Below are 27,499 nucleotides of genomic sequence, written 5' to 3'. Positions count from 1 at the left end.
TCCAAAAACATGTCTAATGAAACCTGATCTCTACACGCCAAAACTATCTCTAACAAAACCTGATTGTAATTATCTCAACCTTTTTAATCGTTTCTAGCCATTACTGCATATTTATTAGCCAAATAGCCATAACAATCTCAAAATATTTCCAGCTATAACCTTCTCTAATCATCTAAAAACATCTGTAACCAAAGCTGTTTGCAATCATCTCTACACATCCAAAACTTGAGGATAAAAATAATGTCTAATTGAAGCATATAATTTTAAAAGTGTCTTTCACGTCATCTATAACCATTTCCAGTTATATTAGTCTAATAAAATATTTTGTACTGTTTAAACATTTATGATGAGTTTTGCCATCTAGTCAATATTCTGCTTGTTGTATCTTGTACATGAAACTTAATTAAAAAACTGGTTTCTTTGTAGGCCGAAAGGTTCAGCTGGAATATCGGAAATCTGATAGTTTCTCCAGCAAGATGGGAACCATTCATTTATGTGAGTTTTCAAATCTTCAGTAACTTGTTTAAATGGAATTTGAACTTTTTTTTATTGTCATTTTTAGAGACTGTCTTACCGCCATTTACTGTCGAAAGAGAAAGTCGTGTTCGACGCATGCGGTCTCTTCGTTTTGGATTTCACCCTCATCCACTCTGTAATGAAAACACATATTTTATTTTTGCCTGTTGTCTATTTTTAAAAACGCTACTGGGACTTTTTTATTTTTCAGATGGTGGCTGCAATGGCGACCTATTTGGTCATACTCATTCAATTACAAAACAACAGCAATTAGTACCAGTAAAAAAAATTACCGTGCATTGGTGTCATATCAGATTTCATACATATACCATGTAACCAACTGACAAATACACTGACTTTCAACTAAGAACATAATTAAATAAACTTACACAAATAACATTGTTTTTAAATTTTATTTAAATTTATAAACTATTTAATTGTGAAATTTAATTGTTGCTGTGTGTTCCCATTTCATTTTATGCCACTTTTTAATTTGATTTCTATCATTTTTTAACTTTTTTTCATTTGCAACAATATCGTCAAATAAGCCCAACTTCCGGTTAACATCTGGAAAAAACTTTTCTATTAATTTCTAGTTTGTTGATTCTTCACCGGATGCGTACAGCATGCAGCAGTGGATAGTCAACTTTGAACAAGGCGCAAGCGTCGAAAGTCACCCTGTCCTTCTTGCTGAAGTGGAGTGAAAACAGGTTCTGCAAAACGATCCGAAACCAAAATTAATCGCAGAGTTGTTAAAGTGAAATACCTACTGATAATTTTCCCAGTGTCGACTTTCTAGTGATCAACTGCAAGCCGATTTGCTTGTTACATGACTCAACCTGTCAAAAAAAAAATCGTCTTTAAAAATTTTACATTAGTATATTTATGATATTTCTATATGATGACTTCGGACTGATGAGCCTGCAGTTTGTTCGTTTCCAATCACAGCGGTCTGACTATCCTTATATTTAAATCAGTTGGGTAATCACCCCTAACGATCTATAAGACTACTTAACTATTGTCACCGCCTACGATACCGTGAAAAGCATTGTGTCAACCACTCCTAGCAAAAACGTGCAAGGCTGATCTTTGTTGCCTCTCCTTTTCTTGAAATCACTATGCTACCCAGCCTTCCAAAAATTCTCTCCTGCACCATCATTCTATTCCACGAGTCTAAATCCGACAGAAGAAAATGAGGACAGAAGAATATGATTAGGTGCTAGGAGGTAAGACAGGGAGTCGTGAGGTTATGCTATTATCTTTTTCAATTTTCCCCTCTTCTAAACAAACCACAAATCCTACACAGTCGTCTAGAAATTATCCATTTATAGGACGACTAGTAAAACATCCATAAACTGTCTCTTTCCAAATTAAACATCCTTAACCATCTCTATTGATGTTTAACTATCACCAACAATATCTATCCATGTTTAAGAATCGCTAATCTTCCCTATCAATATTTCATATCACTAATTAAATACCATATAAAACCAACCATAACCATCTCTATTAATGATTATCTGTCACTAACCATCTTTATTCAAATTTAACAATGGCTAGCCATCTCTATCAATATTTAACAAACACTTACCACCTCTATGTGTGTATATATATAATAACCATAACCATTTCTACCAATATTTAACTATCTCTAACAATATTTATTTGTCTGTTTCCATTTTTAACTATCCCTATCCTATAAAACCATCCATAACCATATCTGTTAATGTTTAACTCTCACTAACCATCTCTATCCAAATTTAACAATCGCTAATCATCTCTATCCATATTTCATAAACACGTACCACCACTATCCATTGTAAATTATCCATAACCATCTCTATTAAAATCTAACTATTACTATCTCTAATCATTAACCACCTCTATCCATATTAAACCATCCATAACTATCTCTATTAATATTTAACTCCCACTAATCTTCTTTATCTATATTTAACAATTACTAATCACCTCTATCGATATTTAACAAACACTTAACACCTCTATCCCTTTAAAAACATCCATAACCATCTCTATTGATGTTTAACTATAACTACTTCTAATCAAATTATCCATCTCTATCCCATATGAAATCGCTAATCTCCTCTATCAATATTACACATCACTAATTAAATACCATATAAAACCATCCATAACCATCTCTATTAATGTTTAATTGTCACTAACCATCTCTATTGAAATTTAACAATCGCTAGTCATCTCTATCAATACTAAACCCTTACCACCTCTAACCATTTAAAAAAAACCATAACCATCTCTATTAGTATTTATCTATGCTAACTATCTTTAACCATATTTATTTGTCTGTTTCCATTTTTAATTATCTTCATCCTATAAAACCATCCATAACCATCTCTATTAATGTTTAACTGTCATTAACCATCTCTATTCAAATTTAACAATTCCTAATCATCTCTATCAATATTTCGCATCACTAATTATATCTATCCATATTTAAACATCTCTATCCATATTAAACCATCCATAACCATCTGTACTAATGTTTAACTCTCACTAATCATTTCTAACCATAATCACTATCCATAGTAAACCATCCATAACCTGTGCTATTAATGTTTAACTGTCTCTAATCACCTTTATCCATATTTAACAATCGCTAATCATCACTATCGATATTTAACAAGCACTTACCACCTCTATCCATTTTAAAACATTCATATCCATCTCTATCAATATTTGACTATCACCAACCATCTCTTTCCACATGTAACAATCGCTAATCATCTCTAACAATATTTCACATCATTAATTATATCTCTCCATATTAAACCATTTCTAAACTGTCTCTTTTCGTATTTAACCATTTCTATCCATATAATACCATCCATAACCATCTTTATTAATGTTTAACTCTCACTAATCATCTCTAACCATATTTAACCATTTCTATTAATTATATCTCTCCATATTAAACCATTTCTAAACTGTCTCTTTTCGTATTTAACCATTTCTATCCATATAATACCATCCATAACCATCTTTATTAATGTTTAACTCTCACTAATCATCTCTAACCATATTTAACCATTTCTATCCATATAATACCATCCATAACCATCTTTATTAATGTTTAACTCTTACTAATCATCTCTAACAATATTTAACCATCTCTATCCATATTAAACTATCTGTAAACATCTACATTAATGTTTGCCCATCTTTATCCATATTTAACTATCACTACATACATCCATCGTAGTCTACAGTTATAACTGTATACAACCGACCCTAGTAATTCCCATTTTTCTTAAATAACAAATAGACATCCCTCTCAACCTCCTCAAACTAAGATGATAGCTTGAGTTCCACCATACACCATTTTAAAACAAAATTAACCATCTGTAACAAGCGCGAAATCGGAAACGCGGCTGGCATTCCAAAATATAACAGAAACGACCAAACTACAGGCCCGACACTGTGCAGAGCGTGCCTTTGAAGGTTCGGTTGAAAGAACACTAACCTCATTCTGTACTTTTTCACATGAATGAATGACAAACCAAGTTGTCGCCACCCTCACCAGACACCAGAACGAACGGTATAAACCCAATAGGATATCTCCAGTCAGGAAATCTGTAATCGCTAAATAGGTAATGATCAGAAGGGTCAATAAGGTGTTGGCCAATTCGAAGAGAAACACCAATGTGAAAATATCGTTCAATGATTTCAAAAGCTCGATCATTTCGTGGTATTTCTTCAGCACGGTATGGAGGTTGTCATTCGAACTCAGTTCGCACGAACGGTTTATACTGTCCTTAATACTGGCATAATTAGCTTCGATGATGCTCGTAAAACAGGAAAACTCGGTAAAAGCGATTACACCTAGATATTCTGCTACGTAGGACATGATTGTTTTCATACCCTTTCTGCGATCTAACGCAATCGCCTGGTATAAAAACTCAAGAAAAAGAGACGAAGAAAACAATAAAAAGCAACGTTTTGTATATTTCAAATCGTATTTAGGTACGATGCTCATTTTTAACAGGTCCACTTCGATTCTAGAAAGTTCAGACTGTAACGCACCTAGTTCTTTTCTTCTCAGGACGATTGGTACGAAAGTGCTGAGGGAGGACACGTACACGCTCGTGTTGTGCACTTGTTCCAGTAATCTGTTGTTTTTCAAGTCGGAAATTCCGATTGAACTAAGATAAAAAAGTAAAGGGGACGTGCTGGCGATTGTGTGCCATGTCCAGAACAGGGCCGAGAAGGCGCAGGATGTCTTCGAAAAGCCGAATTCATAGTCGTAAGGGTGGAGAGAAAAACGATTGTAAATGATTGAAAGGAAGCGAATTTTTTCGCCTAGAACGGGAAAAGCCATGGTCATCACTGACATGTCATTCAAAACGATTCGGCAATTCGATCAAAATTGATAGCGAGGGAATAATATTTAAGATTATTTAAATATTAAATAAATTGCCTTCAAAGCTATTTGTTTTCTAATTCGATTAAAAACGGATTTGGATACAAAGTGATTTATAATCGCCCTGATCGGCGATTTTGTCAATATAAACAAATTGGTCTGATTCATTTTTGAAAAATGGGCAATACTGATAAATGAATAATGTAATGTTGAGCAAAGAAGATTAACGTATTTTTTCGTCAAGTTCGTCCATAACTAACCATCCTGATCCTTCATTATCATTCATAATCTAACACAAAACCATGACCAAAATAACCCAGTGAATTATAAAAAACAAGGTAGCACGATGGACCTACTCAGGTCGAAGTGCAGAAGGACTTGTGGCCGCCCTTTTTATCCCTATCCATAGGATTAGATAATGTCTGCCGACTGGGCACTACAAGAGGCACATCTGCACATATTATCAAGAAGATTTCCTCTGGGCTAAATAGGCTGAAATCCCCTAGTAAAGAAAGCCCTGGGATATGGTAAAAGGTCTAAAGATCAACGAAAAGCCCTAGACTATGATGAATTCCACATTTGGCCAATATCGGTCGCGGTGAGCTAGGTCATAAAGATCGACTCCTAATAACCTAAGCAGGTGGGTATTGGATGTAAGAGGATAACAAAAATTAATTATCTCTGAATGACGTAAATCGATCAATCTATAACTATGGATCGCATCAGCAGAAATCATCTCTAACAATAAAAAAAAACAATGATTAAATATAATATCGGAGGATAAGATCACTATCACCATTCTTTCTTACATTCCGTCATCTATCACAAATCAATTTCATAATAAGTAAATATGAGTTTGAAATATTACCATCCCAATCTTCCATTATAATCCATCACCTACAGCAAAACCATAGCTCAAAGCATAACCATTCCTTCATTATTATCCATTATCTACCGTATGAAATAAGGATAAATATACCAGACGAAACGATCACTAACCAACTCAATTCTTCAATATAATTCGTCATCCACTATAAAGCCACGCCAAAAAATAGATAAATATAATATCAGAGGATGACCACTTCTAAAAGTATATCCAAATATGGACGAATATGAGGTCAGAGTATAACCATCACTCTCTCTTCCCTTTTAACATCCATAACCATCTGCATTAATGTTTAATTATCACCAACAATATCTACCCAAGTATAAGAATCGCTAATCTCTATCAATATTTCACATCACTAATTAAATACCATATAAAACCACCCATAACCATCTCTATTAATTATCTATCTGTGACTAACCATCTCTATTCAAATTTAACAATGGCTAGTGATCTCTATCAATATTTAAGAAACACTTACCACCTCTATCCATTTTAAAATAACCATAACCATTTCTACCAATATTTAACTATCGCTAACTATCTTTAACCATATTTATTGGTCTGTTTCCATTTTTACCTATCCCTATCCAATAAAACCATCCATAACCATATCTGTTAATTTTTAACTCTCAATAACCATCTCTATCCAAATTTAACAATCGCTAATCATCTTTATCAATATTTAACAAACATTTACCACCACTATCCTTTGAAAAGCATCCATAACCATCTATATTAATATCTAACTATTACTATCTCTAATCAGATTTAACCACCTCTATCCATATTAAACCATCCATAACTATCTTTATTAATGTTTAACTAAATATAACTGATAAACTGAAAAATATATCGGAAGATAACGACCACTAGCCAACTCAATTCTTCATTATAATTCGTCATCCACCATGAAGTCATGCCAAATAATTAATAAATATGATATCAGAGGATAACCATCTCTAAAACTATATCCAAATATGGATGAATATGAGATCAGAGAAAAACCATCTCTAACCAACCCAATTCTTCATAATAATCCGTAATATACAACAAAATAATACCAAAAAATTGATAAATATGAGAACAGAGTAAAACCAACACTAACTAACCCAATTCTTTATAATAAACCGTAATATAGCACAAAATCATACCAAAAAATGCATAAATATGAGAACAGAGTATAGCCATCACTAATAACACAATTTTTCATAATAAACCGTAATACACGACAAAATCATACCAAAAAATGGATAAATATGAGAACAGTGAATAACCATCACGAAACATGCCAATTCTTCATAGTAATCCGTAATATACCGCAAGATAATACCAAAAAAATGGATAAATATGAGGACAGAGTATAACCAACACTAGCCAACCCAATTCTTTATAATAAACCGTAATATAGCACAAAATCATAACAAAAAATGCATAAATATGAGACAGAGTATAACCAACACTAACCAACCCAATTCTTTATAATAAACCGTAATATACCACAAAATCATACCAAAAAATGATTAGTGAATAACCATCACGAAACATGCCAATTCTTCAAAGTAATCCGTAACTACCACAGCATAATACCAAAAAACGGATAAATATGAGAACAGAGAATAACCATCACTAACGAACCCAATTCTTCATTACAATCCATCATCAACCCCACAGACATGCCAAAAAATTGACAAATTTGAGACAAGAGGAAAACCATCACTAACACAAAACTTCTTAATAATCCGAAATATACCCCAAAATCATATCCAAAATGGATAAATATATCAGGGGATAAACATCTCTATATCATATCCAAAAATTGATAAATATGAGATAAGGGAATAACCATTGCTAATCATGCCAATTTTCTATTATAATCCGTAATCTATCGCAAACTCATATTCAAAAACCTTTTCTAACCTACGCTAACCTAAAGGTCTTTAACTTTTGGTAAAATAAATATTATATCAGAGAATAACCATAACTACCCATTTATAGTGAGTCACAACTGTGAGTGAAATCATCATTTACAAAAAGTGAAGCTACATACTCACCCTACTTTCATCATTTCCATAAATCAATTAGTATGTTTTCGAAAAAAAAGGTGCTTTAAAAACAGGGAGCTTTACTTTCTTGACGAATCCCAGTAATATTTTAAATCGTAGGAAGAGAAGAAATGAATCGACCGACCTATATATCTCCCACTTGCAAGGTGGTAAAGGAGGTCACCTAGATAGAAGTTAATCATGAAAATCTTTGACCCTCCCGCCATCAATTTGCGTGCTAATGACCAGGGTGGATGAAGTTCATGAATATTTATTTGCCGGCGCATTCAGTCTAGACGACTGTCAGCTTAGTTTCATTGGTTTATTATGTGTGTTTATTCAGATGTATTTTCAATCATGCATTGAAAAAAAAACACAAAAACCTGCAAGATATTCCTATTAGTCATTCCTTTTAAGGGTGAGCTAGCGTGACACTGATTAGAGCAGCGACGAATTGAGCCGAAGGTCGTGGGTTCGAATCCCTCTAGTAGCACTAATTTTTCATTACCAAAAACATTAGTTAAAAATGTGTGGTGACTAGTGACCGTTAATCGATATTTATTCAGAAATCGTGAGAGCACTCTCAACACGACACGCAAGAATGGCACAATTACACAGAAGACAAACACTTCGAGCCCTGAAGATGATCTCAATAAACATCGAAACGTTGGCACGATAAAGAAAATGTTTTTCTGAAACCTACATCACACCAGACCGCATCTCACGATTTCTGAATAATTAGATAAAAAGAATAATTAATTGGAATTAAGTCAATTATGGCCACTGAGTAATTCCGATCATATTGGCCTGGAGTATACTCCCTGTAGTTTGTATGGCATTTCGCTATCTTTAGTGTTCCCTCTGACTTGAGACACTTGTTTTCTGAAATCTTTGCTTTTTTAATAGGTTTGAGCAAAGACACGATGCAAACTACTCGGCAGCTACGAAAAACATGAAAATAAGGCTGACGCCATCCGAACCCGGTCAGTCCGTCAGTCGTCCCCAGCCGGCCGAGTCAACCTGATCAACAGCCGACACTTTGTCAACTTAGCCTGAGCTTTTTCAACATGCAAAGGGCGATTTTCACAAGGATCTCCGAGGCTGTCAAGCCGAAGGATGCAGTCGAAAGGACTGTAAGTTTAACAAAATTTAAACAATTTTTTCCCCTATAATTTAAAAAATATATTGTTCATTCTTATTCTCTCTATAATTTTTTATGCATGAATGTCTACAAGTTTGTCTGCTAAATGACATCCATCTTATTTTTATTTTTTCTCTTTTTTCGTTCTCTTCTGGCTACTTGCCTATAATTTTTTTCTGTGCCTGATTATTTTTGTTGTTTTATCTCTCTGCCACTCTTATGCTTTGTATGTCTCTCTCTTTCTCCTTCACTACAACACTCTCTCTCTCTCTCTCTCGTTTTGTTTTTCTGCCTGACTGTCTGTATGTTTGCCTATGTCCATTTAACAGTCTATCTACCTCTCAGCCCATTTCATTCTCTTTACTAGTCTGTTTTGTCCTGTCTTTTCTGCCTCTTTTTTTCTCTCCTATCAGTCGGTTCATTACACTCACTTTTTCGGGGTTTTTTGCCCGTCACACCCTCTAGGTTGCACTCCCCCTATTCCCTCTAATTTCTTATTATTATTATTTTTACGCCTGTTGTCTGTACATTTGTCAATCTCTATCTAACGGTCTGTTTATCAACCCCCTCATTCTCTTGATTTCTCTACAAGATTATCTCTCTATTTGGTTGTCTTGTTTTGTGACATTTCACTGTGTTGTCTGAGTTTTTGTCTCTCTCTATTTGATAGTTCATCTTTCTCTTTTACTTTACATGCCTGTGTCACCGACTATGTTTGTCTACTCCCTCGTATTTTCACTGTCCTTTTCCAGTTTTATTCAATGTGTGTTTTGATGTTCGTTTTTTATTCTAACTCGCTCGTTCTTTCTTTTTGTTATTTTTTCAGTCGGACGATACGCTTGCATGTTCGCTTTTCCGTTTGATAGTTCGTTTACCACTTAACCGAGTTCATTCTCTTGATTTATATTTGTGTACTACAGCCTTTTCTCCTGTTCTCTCTTNCACACACACACACACACACACACACACACACACACACACACACACACACACCTGCACACTCTACGTCATTCTCGTCCTCTCTGTCTTTCTTAATCTCCTTATTTTCCTCTCTTTTGTCGCTACATATGGCTTCTTGCAAATTCAGCTACTCACACTGATTTCTATTTTTGTCCGTATAACACGTACAGCTAGTTTTCAGTTAAAATCATCTTAAAATCCACATAACTCAATAAATAATTAGCCACCATAGAACTATTGATGATTTAGAACGACCGAAACTTTGATTGCCGAGTTACATATTTTTGTGTTTTGTTATATCTTAAATACAGTTTTGTTGTAAAAAAATGTATTATTTGATGACAACCTAGGAAATCTTTAGTTTTTGAACTCATAAGGTCAGAAAATAAATAATGACTGTTGTTGAGTAAAGTTGTACAATAACAACAAACAACAAAATCCCTTGATATTGAGGAAATATTGTTTTGAACTAAATAAACTAAATATTTATACTAAACTTTATAGGAAGATGTTTATGTTAAAGAATATGATCATATTAGGCGAATTTCAACGTTTACAAATCTGTCGAGCCCGGATAATCGGTTTGACCGGGTCAACGACTTGGCTTAACAAATTCCCATCCGGTTTGATCGGCGATTGGAAATAATTACAGTCATCTCGTTTAAAATGGCCGAAATTGGCCGTTACGAAAGAGGAAAATTGCTGTTTTGGACGCTTGAAATTTCGCGGTGCGGCGCATGTTCACGTGCAAGGTCCGCATCGATTCCGCCTTTGACCGACATAAGGCAGTCATGCTTTTCACGTGTTGCCACAAATTGGCAGTTGCCGGTATGGCGAAAATGTCCAACCGGCCGTATGCATCGAGGAAGCTCGGGAACATGGTAAAAACCTAAATATTTCTACAAGTTTCAATTTTGCCTTATTCGATATTTTCAGATGGAAATTGCTATGCAAAAGTTTCAGGGTTGTATTTCCAGATCGGTTTCCAAAATAATATTCAACCCTTACATTTGTCTTAGAATGACTGTAGAATTTTAGACAGAAAATAAGAATTATATACATGCACCTAGAGAGAAAGAAATAGACAGACAATAAAAAAATAAAAAAGACAGAACCAGGTTATAAAGGCAACCAGGCATATAGTCAGAAAGGTTAAGTTAAATAGAGAGAGAGAGAGAGAAGACAGGACAATCGAACAGGCAGCAAAAGAAAGACCGCCAAGAGTTAGTGGGAAAAAAAGAAGCAAACGACAACGGAAAAATAAACAACGTAAGAAAGTGGAACGAGTATAGAAGAGGTTACAGCGAAAAAGGCAAGCAAAGATAACAGAATGAGAGGCAGGTAGGTTATCGATATGTATAGAGAGAAACATGCAGGCAACTAGGCAGACAGAATGAGGGAGAAAGAGAGAGAGGAGAGAATGATAGCAAAAATACTTATAGAAAAAGACAAAGTGGAACTGGTAGAGAAAGTAGTAGATAAAAAAATATACCAAGAAAATAAGTGGGATGGGAAACAGACAAACTGCAAATAGAGGGGGACAAACAAGTAAACAAAATAAGAGAAAGAGAGAGAGACACAGAGAGAGAGAGAGAGAGAGAGAGAGAGAGAGAGATAGGTTGGTACAAATAAAAGAGGCGTTTAGAAAAAGAGTAAAGAAGCAACTAGAAAGATACAGATAGAGAAATCAAGAAGAATTAAGAGGGTTAAGAACAGATTGATCGTCAATATGTAAAGAGAGAAACATATAGACAGACAGGCAGAAAAATGAAAAAGAAATGGAGAAAGCGACTAGTAGTAAAATACATACATGTTAAGAATACATAAAGGTGGGTTGAGGGACGGATAAACTCCAAAAAGAGAGGGACAAACAAGTAGACAAAATAAAGGAAAGAGAAAGAGACAGAGGAGAGAGAAAGAGAATAGAAGAAATAAAAGAGACATATAGAAAAAGAGTAAAGAAGCTAGTAAAAAAAATACATACAGAAACAGACATAGTGGAACAAGAGATAAAGTCATAGAGAAAAATAAACCAAGAAATCATGTGGGTTGAGAGACAAATAGGGTGCAAACAGAGTGGAACAAACATGACAAAATAAGAGAGAGAGAGAAAGGGTGAGAGAAAGAGAATAGTAGAAATAAAAGAGACATATAGAAAAAAAATTAACTAAGCAACTAGAACTGTACAGATAGAGAAATCAAGGAGAATTAAGAGGGGTAGGAACATTGTCCATAAGAAAAGAAAGAAAGATGCAGGCACAGACAGAAAAATGAAAGAGTGAGTGAGAGAGTGAGAGAGAGAGGAGAGAGAGAGTCAAGCTAGTAGAAAAATACGTACAGAAACAGGCAAGTGAAACAAGCAGCTAAAGTCGTAGAGAAATATAAAGCAAGAAATCAGGTGGGTTAAGAGACAGATAGAGAGGGCTCAAACAAGCAGACAAGATAATGGAAAGAGAAAGAGAGAGGAGAGAGAAAAATATAGTAGAAATAAAAGGGACATATAGAAAGAGAATAAATAAGCAATTAGCAAAGTAGAAAAAGAGAAATCAAGGAGAACCACCAGGGCTAGAAACAGATGGATTGTCAATAAGTAAAGAGAGCTAGATGTAGGCGTACAAACAGAAAAAAACGAAAAAGAAAGAGAGAGTGGCTAGTAGAAAAATACATACAGAAAAAGACAGAGTGAAATAAGAACTAAAATCGTAGAGAAAAATAAACCAAGAAATCATGTGGGTTGAGAGACAAATAGGCTGCAAACAGAGTGGAACAAACATGTAGACAAAATAAGAGAGAGAGAGAGAGAGAGAGAGAGAGAGAGAGAGAGAGTGAGAAAAAGAGAATACTAGAAATAAAAGGGACATATAGAAAAAGGTTAAATAAGCAACTAAAAAGATAGAGATAGAGAAATCAAGGAGAATTAAGAGGGTTTGGAACCCATAGATCGTCAAAATGAAAAGAGATTAACATGCAGACAGTCAGGCAGAAAAATGAAAAAGAAATGGAGAAAGAGACTAGTAGTAAAACGCATACATATTAAGAAAAAATAAAGGTCGGTTGAGGGACAGATAAACTGCACAAAGAGAGGGACAAACAAGTAGACAAAATAAGGGAAAGAGAAAGAGACAGAGGAGAGAGAAAGAGAATAGAAGAAATAAAGGAGAGTATAGAAAAAGAGTAAAGAAGCAACTAGAAAGGTACAGATAGAGAAATCGAGAAGAATTAGGAGGGTTAGGAACAGATGGATTGTCAATATGTAAAGAGAGAAACATGCAGACAGTCAGGCAGAAAAATGAAAGAGAAAGAGAGAAAGCGTCTAGAAAAATAAACCAAGTAATCAGGTGGGTTGAGGAACAGATAAACTGCAAAAAGAGAGAGACAAACAAGTAGACAAAATAAAGGAAAGAGACAGAGGAGAGAGAAAGATAATAATAGAAATAAAAGAGGCATATAGAAAAACAGCAAATAAGAAACTAGAAAGGTAGAGATAGAGAAATCAAAGAGAATTAAGAGGGTTTGGAACAGATTGATTGTCAATAAGTAAAGAGAGAAACATGCAGACACTCAGGCAGAAAAATAGAATAGAGGTCGAAAGAGACTAGTAGAAAAATACATACATAAAGAGACAGAGAGAAACAAGCATATAGAGTAGTAGAAAAAAATAAACCAAGAAAGTAAGTGGCTTGAGAGACAGATAGACTGAAAAAACAGAAGGTTAAACATGTAGAGAAAATAAGAGATTGTGCGAGAGAGATCCTTCCTTATTAACGCACTTTCGCATTTTATTTACCAAATGTATTTTATTTACAAAATGTATATCCATCCTGGCTATATTTTCTTTTATAATTAATTTTGATCGATTGAAAACCAAATTTTCTTAAAATAAATGTGCTTATAGAAGAATTTCCCCAAAATTATTCAGGGTAGTTTAATTGAAAATGGCCGAAATAATTGTCTTTTATATCGGCTGCTTGTCCATTTTATTTATTAGCGTGTGAAATTTCCTTGCTAATTACTCTTGGACCGGCATTGTGTTTTATCATATAAAAAGCATGTTAATTATACGGCATAGGTTTGGCTTTGTGTTCTCTCCGTTTATTTTAAAAGTCAAGGTCCACGTCTGATGCAATTCTTATCAACGGAACGTTCATCCTCGTCTTGCAATGTGTTTTTATCGTGGAAGGTCAAGTATTTAACTGGGTCAAGAAACGGGCAGCAAAACGATCTGAAGAATTAAGAATCTTGTAATTCTTTCTACGAGTTGCATCATTTTAATATTTATTATGATTTTTAATATAAATTACACTTGGCTGGTTTGAAAGCCCAAACTGAACATATTTCCGGGGGGAAAAATATTAAACATGTAGACAAAATAAGAAAAGAGAAATTAGATTTGATTTGATGTGATTTAATAAACGATTTATTTTTACAAACCTCGCAGACTTAGGTCAATTCGACCTTTGTTACACACAACGAGAAACAAACATTTTACTTTTTGAACTTACCTACATGCCCTTCAAGATAATCATATGAATATAATAATAAAAACAAAACAATAAAAATAGAAAATTTAAGCTGAATGTAGAACAGTAATAATAACTAAATAAAAAATTTACATTCATTTAACTGTAACATATCAAAAAAGAATAAAAATTATATAATTACAAAATTTTCTAACATAAAATTATATAAAATTAAATTTTCATCACTTTATTACAAAACTGTAATAAATCTATTAAGAGATAAAATAAATTCAATTATTAATCATTCTTTAATAGTAATTTTACATAAAGTTTTTTCGTTTTTTCTATTTTGAAAGCTTTCTTAATTTCATCTGCTAAATCATTATATAGATACATACTTGTTATAAGAAAACATTTTTTATATTTTACAGTATTAAATATTAGTGTTGTAAAGTGTTTTGTACTTGTTATGCTGGTTGTAACACATTTAACATGATGTGTGATGATTAGTGACCGTTAATCGATAATTATTCAGAAATCGTGAGATGCGGTCTGGGGTGATGTAGGTTACAGAAAAACATTTTCTTTATCGTGCCAACTTTTCAATCTTTATTGAGATCATCTTCAGGGCCTGGGATTTACAAACATTGTTTACATTAGAAATACTTTTTAAATATAAAAAATATATTTTGCATTGTATAAATTCACTTTTCCACATCCTAAATGTATTTGTTATATGTCTTAGAGTTTTATTGCTAGATTTTATTGTTTTATTATAGTTTTTCTAAAAATCTAGAGAGAGATAGAGAGAGAGAGAATGAGTTCGGGAGGGAGTGAGATATAGTGAGAAAGTGATGGTAGAGAAAAATAGAGAGAGTGTGAGAGCGATAGAAGGGGGAGAGAGAAAATGAGTTAGGGAGTGACTGAGTNAAAATGGTAGAAATAAAATATTACTTTCGATCTTACTTTCAAAAGCTTGTAATCGAAACCAATCAGGGTCAATGGGCCAATTTATGAACCCTCCCAGTTTTTATATTGAAATGATTTGTAAAATATTAAATTTCAACATACGGCCTCCTTTATAAAAACGATTTGTTTTTAGGTTTTTTTCTAAGATCACTCCCAGACTATTGATGGTTTTCTATCTTTGCTTTTTGGACAAGTTTGAGCGAAGGGATGAGAGCAAAATCTGGATGTCACAGTCCAGAAAATTTCAAGGTAAAATTGAAAAAAAAATTATAACTCCTGCCGGGATTTTTGGATCGATGTATTTATAAAGCTACCGTCTGAAAGTTTAATCCAAAAACGGTGAATAGTACAAAATCGGCCGATTCCCCAGGACAATCGGGCTGATCGTCGAGACTTCCCCTACCCGGCGGCCGACGAACGTCCTGAAAATAAGGCTAACGCCATCCGAACCCGGTCAGTCCGTCAGTCGTCCCCAGCCGGCCGAGTCAGCCTGATCAACAGCCGACACTTCGTCAACTTAGCCGGAGATTTTTCAACATGCAGAGGGCGATTTTCACGAGGATCTCCGAGGCTGTCAAGCCTATGGATGCAGTCGACAGGACTGTAAGTTAAAAAAGTTAAACAATTTTTTGTCGCTAATTTAAAAAAAAATATTTTCATTCTCAGTATCTTATCATTTTTTATGCCGGATTGTCTGCATTTATTGCCGGATTGTCTGCATTTATTGCCGGATTGTTTATCTCCTTCTACTAGACAGTTTATTTTGTTTTTTCTCTTTCTCTCGTTTTATCAGTCTGGCTATTTGTCTACAAATGTGTCAGGCAGACATTACGTTAGTAGGAGTCTCCCTTTCAAGCCCTCTGTTTCTCTGTCTGTTGGTCTTTTCTGGTCTCTTCTCACTCCTCGCTCATTTTGTATTTACATTTGTCTGCCTTTCTGCCGGTCAGCCTGGTGGTCTATCTGGCGGACTTTGTTCTCATGCCTTTTTCTATTTTTCGTTTTTTTGCACCGATTCTACAGATTGTAGAGCAGTTTTTGGTCTCTCTCTTCGATTCGGAAATCAAATAGTANAATACTACCGCATTCGTTCATTCTCTCTCTATCTATATCAATTATCAAGCACACACACACACACACACACACACACTCACTCCTCATTCCCTACCTCATTCCCTAACTCGCTCACTCATTCGCATACTCTCTCTCTCTCTCTCTCTCTCTCTCTCTCTCTCTCTCTCTCTCTCTCTCTCTCTTTTCTCTTTCTCCCTTACTTCTTCTCATTCACTCTCTCTATCTCACACTTTCACTCACTCATTCATTCACTCACTCCCAAACTCAATCACTTAATCACACAATTTCTCTCTCATTCACTCACTCATTAACTCCCTCTCTAACTCACTCACTCGCTTCACTCTCATTCATTCATTCATTCAATCAATTACTCACTCATTCGGTCTTTTACTCCCTCTCTAACTCACTCAATCGCTTCACTCTCACTCACTCATTCATTCACTCACTCGCTCACACTCTCTCTCTCTCTCCCTCTCCCATTCACTCACTCACTCACTCACTCACTCTCTCACTCATTAACTCACTTACTCGCTTACACATTTTCTCTATTTTCTCACACTCCCAAACTCACTCGCTCGCTTACACACTCTCTCTCTCTCTCTCTCTCTCTCTCCTCTCTCGCTCTCTCTCAAGATAGGTGGACTGGAAAACGGTCCGAGCGGGCATCATTGAAATGTTTGAAATATAAATTACCCCTTGGCCGGTTTTAAAGCTTATTCTCAACATGTTTCCGAAGAAATTTTTTTAGTTTCTATCCTACTTTCGAAAGCATGTAACCAATCAGGATAAATGGGCCAATTGAAATGATTTGTAAAATATTTAATTTAAACCCACGGCCTCCTCTATGAATTCAACGATTCACCAAATTTAGACACTGACATTTTTTTGGGTTTTCTTAAGATCCATCGCAGCCCATTGATCCGTGTCGGCATCATAATCATCATGATCATCACGTGCTCTTGTATTATTTACGATCAACGACCTTTCCCTTTAAAGAGTTTATCTTATTTGGCTAATGGGTTCGACCTCGTCCTCGTCTCCTGGCAATGACCCCGTATTCGGTCGGACCCACGGGTTTTTAACGTTTCCCCAGTAGATCAGAAATCGTTGATATTTTCCGACCAATTTCCACATGACTAAGATGTACTAAAAAGAAGGCTTTTGATTTATTAAGATTGTGGCCACCTGATTTCATTTATGATTTTAATTTTTAGATAATAAATAAATGAGATCTCATGTTATTTATTAATGAAATTGCAGAAAACGGTTGATTCTTTAAGTTTGGAGTATTTGATCATTATTCTTTGCTGTCTATCTGCACGTTATGACTCTATTTAACTCACNTCTCTCCACCATCAGATAATGTCATCCTTTTACTCTTCGTTATTTTCTATTCTTTAATAATTATTTTACCCTTTTGTCCCTTAACACCTTCTTTTTTACGGTATGTTCCCTCTTAACTGCTATTATTTTTCTGCCCGTCTGACTTTCTATTTGTCTCATTCGATTGACAGGGCTATCTGTTCTCTCTCAACCCCTCTCATTCAATTGATTTGTCTACCTTATTATCTCTCTCTTTGTTTCTCTTGTTTTATACGATCTTTGTGTTGTCTGTGTGCTTTTTTCTCTCTATTCTGAATTGCATAAATGGATCGGAATGATTAGGTAAGGTCTGATCTTATGTTCATTTCATACATGCCTATGTCATCCCACAAGGGAACATCCTTGGCCCTACCTTTTATATCGTTTGTACCTTTCAATTCAAGGTTATCACATATTATTGTATTTTTATTATCCGTGAAAATCAAATAATATGTAAGATCCAACTAAAACACATTGAGCTTATAAAAAGCAAAAGACGCTTTTAAGAAAGTTGGCAAAAAAATTTGTTTATGAAGCAATTCAGATTCGTTTTAAGCATCATTTGAAGCAATTTAATACAAACTTTTATTTCAAATAAAAACTGGACATTTTTGAGCTGGATCAGCAGAGGGTTGTTTTGTCCCTACGATACTGTTGTGTTTGAATTTTCAAATTTATAACTCTTCTTGATTTTATCTAAATTAAACGATATGACAACCTTTAGAAAGCTCTCTAGAGAAACCAGAAGAAAAGAAGTCTCTTCGTTCAGACTACATCAACTGGATTTAAATTTTATGTCGTTATAAGTGAGAAAAACAAGAATGACATTAACCTTAATTAATTAAAATTAAAACCTCTCATACAATTTATTTTAAATATCTGGTTGTAATTTATGAATGTTTCAATTTTAAAATTAATAACTACTTTCACTATTGTCGTGGTCCGCTTGACCAATTAATACTTTACAATTAATTAAGGTTTTTAGTTTTCAAATGTCGTGTAATCGGATTGGATTCTCGACGACAAATGAAATGGCCACGGAGAGCTTTAGTGAAGTATACTTCATTTTCAATCATTAAATTCACTAATTTCGTGGTCCGCTTGACCAATTAATATATTACAATTAAGGTTTTTAGTTGAGATAAAAAAGTCAATGGCACGAGCGGGATTCGATTGAAAAATGGCAAAAAGGAGGGAAAATTCAAAGGGTGGTGGGGGTTGAGATGGGAAGTTAGTGTCCGAGTGGATCGAGGTCACGATAGCTCAAGTGGTAGAGTAGCAGCGTATCAAGCCGAAGATCGTGGGTTCGAATCCCGCTTGCGCCATTGACTTTTTTATCTCAACTAAAAACCTTAATTAATTGTAATATATTAATTGGTCAAGCGGACCACGAAATTAGTGAACATATTGCTATATTAATAGTGGTGCAATCGAGTTGTACTACCAGAAATTTCCTGATCGCCTGAAGAGTAAACCACAAAACCACAAAACGTTTATTCATGTTGATAGCAATTTGAGGAGATGAGGATCAGCCGCTGTTCCATCACCAAGAAACCTGCAGCACAATTTCGACGAGGAGCTGAATAGTTTACTATATGTTCGCGAAAATCCAAATTCCTCTCTCCGAAATGTTCGAAAGGTTTTAAGTTTTTCAAAAAAACAAAAGTAAAGACGTACTCCAGGCTTACAATTTTAAGCGGTATCGCTCTCATCTGGTTCAGGGACTTCGGGACTCTGATTATGACAGGCGTTCCTTGCACAAACGTTGATTTGGTAGGCTGAAGAAAACGTTCTTCCAGACATCCCATGGACTGATGAATCCAAGTTCACCTCTAATGGCATACTAAACCATTAGAATGTGCGAACGTGTGCAGAGGAAAATCCGATAATTTCGTACTCTCGTCATCAACAGGTGGTTCACAGTATCAACATTTGGTGCGGACTTCTTAATAATAAATTAATTTGGCCTCATTTCTACGAAAATAATTTAAATGGTGCTCAGTTTTTATCCACACTATTAGATGATGTTCGACAAAGAAGGATTCTCCAGCTTGATGGATGCCCCGCGCACATTTCTTTGTAGGTTAGACGTTATTTGAATCGTCACTTCCGGGATAGGTGGACAGGGTCTCGGCCCGATCTGTTGGCTTCCTCTGGCACCCGATTTAACTCATTTGACTATTTTTTATGGTGCCATTTAAAAAACAGTGTCTACGCCAATCATAATCCAGCAACCTCAGCTGAAGAACTGCGGCAAAGGAGAGAAAATGCTTGTCAGTCCATCTCCCCTCTCTATACTCTGACCACTGGTGAAGAGTGGTTAAAAAGAGCAAATCTTTACATCTTTACACGAGGCAGGCTGTTTGAACATGAAATGTGATTAGTAAATAGCAAACCGAATGACGGTTGCAGTTTTTTTTTCGAACTTTTTGCCATAACTTTCTCATTTTTTGACCAATTTGAAATACGATCGTGTCAGCATGTATTGGGTCGTTTTTGAAATTATGAAGTGGACCAGGGTCTAAGGTACCCTGTATAATGTTTCTCCAAAAGAAAAAAGTAAAAAATTGAAACTAGACTAAAAAATATTAAACATGTAAAAAGAGGAAAAATTCAAAAGGTGAGAGATGGGAGGTTGGTGTCCAAGTGGATCGAAGTCACGATAGCTCAAGCGGTTGAGCAGCGGCGTATTTAGCCGAAGGTCGTGGGTTCGAATCCCGCTCGTGACGCTGACTTTTTTATCTCAACCCATACCTTACTTAAAGATTAATTAATTAAACACGTATTTTTTCATAATATCATTGGTTCAAGAGAAATTCTGCTGGTCATCTAAAAAGGAGATAGCCTTTAGGTATAAGCCTATAAAATTACATTTATGGTGTTATTTAATACTTATTGAAATTTTAGTTTTAATTTTTTTCCTTTTCATAAAAACGGAATATCTCGTATCCGTTTGCACATTGATATTAATCCATTTATGTTTTAGTTACTTCTTTCAATTAATTATTCTTTCCATGTAAGGTCTTGGTTGAGATAAAAAAGTGGTGTCACGAGCGAGATTCGAACCCACGACCTCGGGCTAAATGCACCGCTACTCTACCATAACGGTCATGATAGTTCAAGTAGAGTAGCGGCGCATTTCGCCAAAGGTCGTGGGTTCGAATCCTGCTCTTGACATTGACTTTTTTATCTCAGCCAAGACCTTACATGGAAAGAATAATTAATTGATATTGATGTTAAATTTTCCCAAAATTTAAAAAAAACATTCATTGATTAAATGCGTTTATAAAAAAAAATATTAAGTGGATATGTCGACTAAAAGAAGTCGATAAAGGCACAGTTAATCTAGTTTTAACGACTTTTACTTGTTTTCTAGCTAATGCTTTCCTATTTTCTGACGACAGGACAAAGTATATAAAGCGCTGGAGAGAACTTTATTATTCATTTTGCGATTTTTTTTAAAGGTCATGACAAAACCGCTGCACCATGTCGACATCCCGACGAAGAACGCGACATTCGCCATGGCTTGTTTCTGGGCGCCGGACGCCCTCTTCGGCGCCACCCCTGGGGTGATCAGGACCAAAGTCGGCTATTCGGGCGGCACAAAAGAAAATCCCTCCTACAGAAATCTGTAAGTATTTTGTTCGTTAATTGCACCCAAAACGTTTTCAAATCAAGGGGGAAAACCGTCGTTTCCAGCGGTGATCACACAGAAGCCATACAGATAGACTACGACCCTAAGATGATCCAGTACGAGACGCTACTCGATATTTTCTGGCAGAACCACGACCCGACTGCGAAATCGAAACTCCAGGTAAAACTTAAACCTCGGAAAAGCAGAATCCGTTAAGAAGAATTTTTTTTTTTTTTTAGTACACTTCGTTCATATTTTACCACGATCAAGAGCAGAAGGAACTGGCCGAGAAAGCGCTCGAACAACAGCAGAAACTCTACTCAAAACCTGTCGTCACTGTAATCCGGCCTGCGACGAAGTTCTACGACGCTGAAGAGTAAGTTTTAAGACTTTAAGATTAAGCCTTTACAATTTAAACCAAGTTCACCTTGAAAGGGGGCGTACCTTCTGAGGTAATTCATGCCAAGGTCCATGTGCCTCAAAGCCTTTTTTAATTACAACTTGCAAATTCATGTAGATTTTATCTAGCAATTAAACTTTTTTTTCTTGGTATAGAACAAATTTTCCTTTATCTTATGCCAAATTTTTTATAAAGGCAAGGCATTTTATAAATTATCTTCTTCATATTTAACAATCCAATCAGCATAAATCTATGCATAGAGCATCATAAAATAAAATCGTTTCAGCCTCCAGATCGTAAAGAAATGACTAAAAATGAAAAATTGGAAAAACTTGCTAAGCCAAGAACATTTAAGAAAATTTTAGCCTTGGATTCATTTTATGAGTAAGAATACATCAAAATGAAGCCAGAATTCTAAACAAATGGCCAAAGGTCCTTCAGACTCATAAACTCGTTTGAAAAGAACTCAACGGTAACTAAAACTTGAACATATTTGCTATTTAAAGAACCACTACAAAAAAAAATCAAAAGTTTTGAACAATAGCAAACTAAGATAATCGGGCATCAAAGCCATAAATGGGCCTATCAAAATAAACCGAGACACCATAAAAAAATTACTGAAGGCCCATCAGGCTCAATTTTATAAAGATGATGGTAATGAAGAAGTAGAAAAACTTCTCAGCCAACGAGCAACAATAGATCCATGTTTTTAAAACAAATCATAAACAATTGGATCCAATTACAGTTTAAGGTTGTTTCAAGAGAGCTTGAGACAATTTATAAAAGTTTGTTTATAAAATAATAATCAAATTTTGAGTCGGCTGCCAGAGCATAAAAAAATATGTTATAATGAAAAATTGGACGAACTTAATTTTACTAGGCATAAGTAAATCCACTTTTAAACAAACAATAACAACCTGGATCGTAAGTGATCGTATGGACACATAGTTCTGGACAATTAAGCCAGAGTTTTAAACAAATGACCTAGGGTCATTTTAATTTTGGTACCGGGATTTAGAACACCAAAACTGGCACATTCAAGATTTTGGACAATTTATAAAGGTTCATTTATAAAATTCTGACTGAGCTGCCAGAGAATATAAAAAATCTGAGGTAATGAAAAAGAGGAAATATGAAACGTTGAAGATATGTTGGCCTAGAACATTGTATTAGGCATAAATAGATTCAGTTTTAAATAAATTGTAGCAAAGTGGGCCATGATTTATCAAATGCACTCATAGTTCAGAAAATTAAGCAGTGGGATTAAACAACTGACAGATGGTCATTTTAATTTCGGTACCAAGATATAAAAGAATTTACGTCGATGGAAATAACAATAACGTGATAGAAAACCAACCAGCTTGCAACAATTTAAAAAAGTATGTTTAAAAATAATCATAAAATTGTTCTGATTTGACTGGCAGAGCGTAAAGAACTTGAAAAAAGAAAAGAAAAACTTGAAAAACTTGCTTTATAACAGTCATTTTGAAGATTTTTTAGCCTGGAAAATTGTATTAGGCAAAAATAAAATCACTTTTGAACAAATTGTAACAAATCGAACCAGGAGTCATCACATACACTCATAATTCCAGAAAATCAAGCCAGAGTTTTTAAAAAATGACAGAGTGATTTTTAATTTGTATACCATGACATAAAGGCATTGACGAAATGAAAATAGCATTAAATTGATAAATCCTAACACCAACCTATAACATGCCTGCTTGAAACAATTTATAAAATAATGATGAAGTCTCAGTTGCCAGAGAATAAAAAAATCAGATATAATTAAAAAGAAGAAATATGCTGAAGATAAGTTAGCCTAGAACAATCCATTAAGCATAAATATATCCATTTTTAATCAAATTATGAGAAATTGGACCAGAAGTTGTCAAATGCACACATATGTTAAGCCTAAATTAATCCCGAGTTTTAAACAAACAAACAAAGATTATATTAATTTTGACACCAGGGCTTAAATTAATTGATGATGATGATGATGATGATGATGATGATGATGATGATAAACAGCATTAACTTGATAAAAACCAACACTTACTAGATATAATAGGGCAAATATTTTCCTGGCTGAGCTGCCATAGAATAATAAAATCAGTGGTAATAAAAAAGTGGAAAAACTTCCTAATAAGAAACATGTTGAAGATCTTTTAACCTAGAAAACTGTATTAAGCATAAATAAACTCACTTTTGAACAAATTCAAATGTGTTCATGTCATCAAATGCTGGCATCAAAAGTTTCAAAAAGCACTAACTAGATGATATGCAAGCATGGGACTATTATTTTTTATAGACCTATCCCCTTTGAAAATATTTATAATAGTTTAGTTATAAAATTATAACCAAAATTCGTCTGATTTAGCTTCTGGATCATCAAGAAAAAAGTGGAAAAACTTGCATGGCAAGAAATATGTAGAAGATATATAAGCCCAGGACTTGTATAATTAAATCCATTTTTAAACAAACCATACAAACCTGTTCTGCAGACAAGAGTATGAATAGTTTTAAAAAATTAAGCCAATGCTTTAAACAAATGGCCCAAAATTATTTACTGTACCAGGACATAAAGGAAAACTAGCACTAAGCAACGATTAATAAACAAAATTATTATAAAGGATCAGTACAAAAATAAGGGTTGGCCTGGTTTAGGCACATTTCAGACTTATCGTGCCTCTAGTTTTGGCTGTTTGTTTTGAATTCATACATCAAACCCGAGGTTTTTCTTTGGTTTTACTTGGGTATCGTTTTTATTTATACACACTTTTTTTCATCTTATTCAGGCTTTATAATTGATGACAACATTCCAGACAGATCTGCCAATGTGATCCCAGTAGATACTTGACAACGCACTTTCAAAATTTTAAAATAATTTTGACTATTTGAGGATTATTTATTAATTAATAGAGCCTAGTTTGATTTTTTGATGTTCTTTGTATGTCAGTAGTTTAAGGTGTTACACCTTGATTCCTTGCTTTCATAAATCATCATATAACTCAGTAATCATCTTCTAATAACATAGAACATAAAGACATTTACTACTAGACATTGACTCCTTTATTAACCTGTAACATGAGCTTTTAGTCAATTGTGTTTTGAAGGCTTAATTTTTTTGAAAATATGATGACTTTTGGCCCAATTTGTTTTATTTTGTTTAATTTAAAATTAAGTCAGAGGAAGTTTAATTTTATTAAGAAATAAACCCTTATAAATTGTTACAAGCTGGTTAAGTAAGAGAACTTAAAAAATTGAGATTAAGGGTTACAATACTCTGAAGTCTTGTTACTGTATAAGGGTTGAAATTTTCTCATTTAATATTTAAAATTTCATGACAGTTTGTGTACAGTCTGTAAAAAATGCCAATTTGGTTTTTTGTTTACCAGCTACCACCAGAAATACAGACTTCAGCAGCACCCGTGGCTCTGCGAGGCGATCAGCTGCAAGGGCAGCCTGCTCAAGACGTCCTACGTTGCAGCAAGGCTCAACGGATACGTAATCGGTTGTGGTGGGGTAGCGCAGTTCGAGTCTGAGCTGCCCATCCTCGGACTTGACGAAAAAACCGGAGAATATGTAAGGAAACTGGTCACCAAGTACGAAGGGCAGGGTCTCGTCTGTTGAAATGACAGAAAATTGATCACAGTTGATAACTTGTGATAATTAAACCTTTTGCCAGACGACTGTATGTTCAAATACATTGGAATTATACACCTTTTTTTATGCAAGACATTTAATTGTATTTAAATTTAATTTTGAAAATTACTCTGACTTACAAATTTTTTTTTTAAATAAATTATATTTTAAACATCAAGAACTTTTACCAAAAAAGGAAACCTTGGGAACATGTTTATATATTTATTATATTTTTACTTTCTTTTCCCAACCTAATTAACTTTATAACCGACATACTTTATAAAGGAAATCATCAATTTGATCTCATTTTGAGATGTTGGTTCAGAAGAAAAAATGTTTCCCCCTAATGTTACAACATATTTTGCATTTAGAAGAGTCTAATTATCTTTAGAACAAACTCACTGCAAAAGAAAATTGCCAATATAATTTTTTTTAGGACTATTTAGAGAAGTAAAGAAGTTTTAGGATGTCAGTTCAAAAGAAATGACGGTTGATGCAATACCATAGTACTTTCTGCATTCTGTTACTCGACAATAATAAAATTGACAATTTAAATAATGACAAAAAATATCCAGTTTTGTAGAGTTAATTTAGAAAAAAATGTGCTATTATTTCTGAATTTGGTTCAGCTCTGAAGTGTCGGTGGAAAAGAAAATTCCTCCAGTAGATAATGCGAGGTATTTAGAGCTTTTAGAAACTCACTGGCATTAGGTTTATCAAAAACTCTTGGTTTTTTGTACCGATACATCAAAAGTGGGACCACTTGTAGAAGTAAACTAAAGTAAAATTGGACATTTCCTTAACACAGTTGTTTTAAAGTTGCTTAGACTCTTCTAAATGCAAAATATGAAGCATTAGAGCAAATACTACTAGGCCGTTACAAAAGTCTTTGTGTATTAATTAATTAGGGATATTAAAGTTTCCATTTTAATCCTTATTCGACTCTGATGTAAACATTCCAGAAGTGCCATCCAAAAAGGTGGGTATACTGCTGGAAGCTAATTGAATGGGGACATTTTGAGGGAATTTGGAAAGCTCCTTGAGTGTGTAGTTATTAACAGTTACCAATTCAACATTTTCAAAAAAATTTCAAATTTCAACATTTTTGTTTTTTTTAATTTTTCGTGCAGAATTTTGACAACAATTCTGCAATATAAATAAGTTTCCTTAGAGCAAAATTTAACATTCTTTCAGGCGGCACAAACCAGATTTTTCTACAATCAGTAATTCTGAAGTTTGTAAGCAATTTATTGGACCTGAGTCCAAAAAAAAAAAAAAACTTAAATTTAGATTAAATTATACTTGGAAAGGGGTTTATAGGAAGTTTTTTGTTGCATATGGTGAGTAGAAACATGTCCTGAAATTTTTGACATTTATCGCCAGATTTTCTGCAGTCAGTAATTTTGAAACAGTAATTATAAGCAATAATTTAGAAGACCTAAGTTGACAAAAAAAAATGAAAATACTTCTTTACTAATGAGATTTGGACAAGTGTTGATTATAGGAAATTTTTTGTTGCATATGGTGAGTAAAAACACGTCCTGAAATTTTTGACACTTATCGCCAGATTTTCTGCAGTCAATAATTCGCGATGCTATAAAGCTCGATAGAACTAAGATATGCCAGTTTTTGTTAGTGGAGACAGTGCATTTTTGTCAATTCAAAAGTGACATGTGGTGCTGCTTAGCAGCTAAAAGTCCATCTACAGATGTGTCCTTTTTCCTGTAACATACCCGAATACTTCAAAAAACTAAATAATACGGTTTTTAGAATTTCTCGAATTGTGTCAGTTTTCTTGTGGGTATGCGATATGATTGCAATCTCATATTGCCCTGTTAATTAAAAATGCCGTATCTACTGTTTTCATTGTTTTGATAAATAGCCTTTTTTGGCATAGGAACTTCTTTTTTATAATTAAGAAAGCTTATTTTATTATAATTTATAATGTATTTATCGATTGACTTTTTTTTACAAATGTCAAATTTTGCGACATTAGTGTAAAAGAAATTGCCCA

The 27,499-nt window shown here is 34.2% G+C and overlaps 2 protein-coding genes across 7 annotated transcripts in view; one reads left to right on the top strand and one right to left on the bottom strand.

The window, feature by feature from the left end:
* Nucleotides 1-583: 583 nt before the first annotated feature.
* Nucleotides 584-27,499, bottom strand: part of LOC112128226 — a 59,124-nt gene continuing 32,208 nt past the window's right edge. For 4 of the 5 annotated variants that reach the window (XM_024230093.1, XM_024230091.1, XM_024230090.1 and 1 more), the window contains 3 exons: nt 1,287-1,355; nt 1,140-1,229; nt 978-1,083 (listed from right to left, as the gene is read on the bottom strand). In XM_024230093.1, the coding sequence (XP_024085861.1) occupies nt 1,027-1,083; nt 1,140-1,229; nt 1,287-1,355 (216 nt within the window). In that variant the 3' untranslated portion in view covers nt 978-1,026. Of the gene's footprint in view, nt 651-977; nt 1,084-1,139; nt 1,230-1,286; nt 1,356-27,499 lie in introns of those variants that run through there. The other variant, XM_024230092.1, reaches the window with a different exon arrangement.
* LOC106665970 (peptide methionine sulfoxide reductase) lies at nt 15,779-25,614 on the top strand. Of its 2 annotated transcripts, none has more exons than XM_024230088.1 (5): nt 15,779-15,979; nt 21,274-21,440; nt 21,488-21,623; nt 21,683-21,819; nt 25,239-25,614. In XM_024230088.1, exons 1-5 carry the CDS (start codon nt 15,914-15,916, stop codon nt 25,471-25,473), a joined length of 741 nt encoding a protein of 246 aa, XP_024085856.1. In that variant the 5' UTR covers nt 15,779-15,913; the 3' UTR covers nt 25,474-25,614. The 2 variants fall into 2 exon arrangements, with proteins under 2 accessions (XP_024085856.1, XP_024085857.1); XM_024230089.1 differs by having other exon boundaries at nt 15,796-15,979; nt 21,509-21,623.

This window comes from Cimex lectularius, unplaced genomic scaffold (assembly GCF_000648675.2).
Source record: "Cimex lectularius strain Harlan isolate CLEC.00 unplaced genomic scaffold, Clec_2.1 scaffold322, whole genome shotgun sequence".
NCBI lineage: Eukaryota > Metazoa > Arthropoda > Insecta > Hemiptera > Cimicidae > Cimex > Cimex lectularius.
The sequence above is the reverse complement of the archived record's forward strand: the minus strand, read 5'-3'. Positions and strand labels throughout refer to the sequence as shown.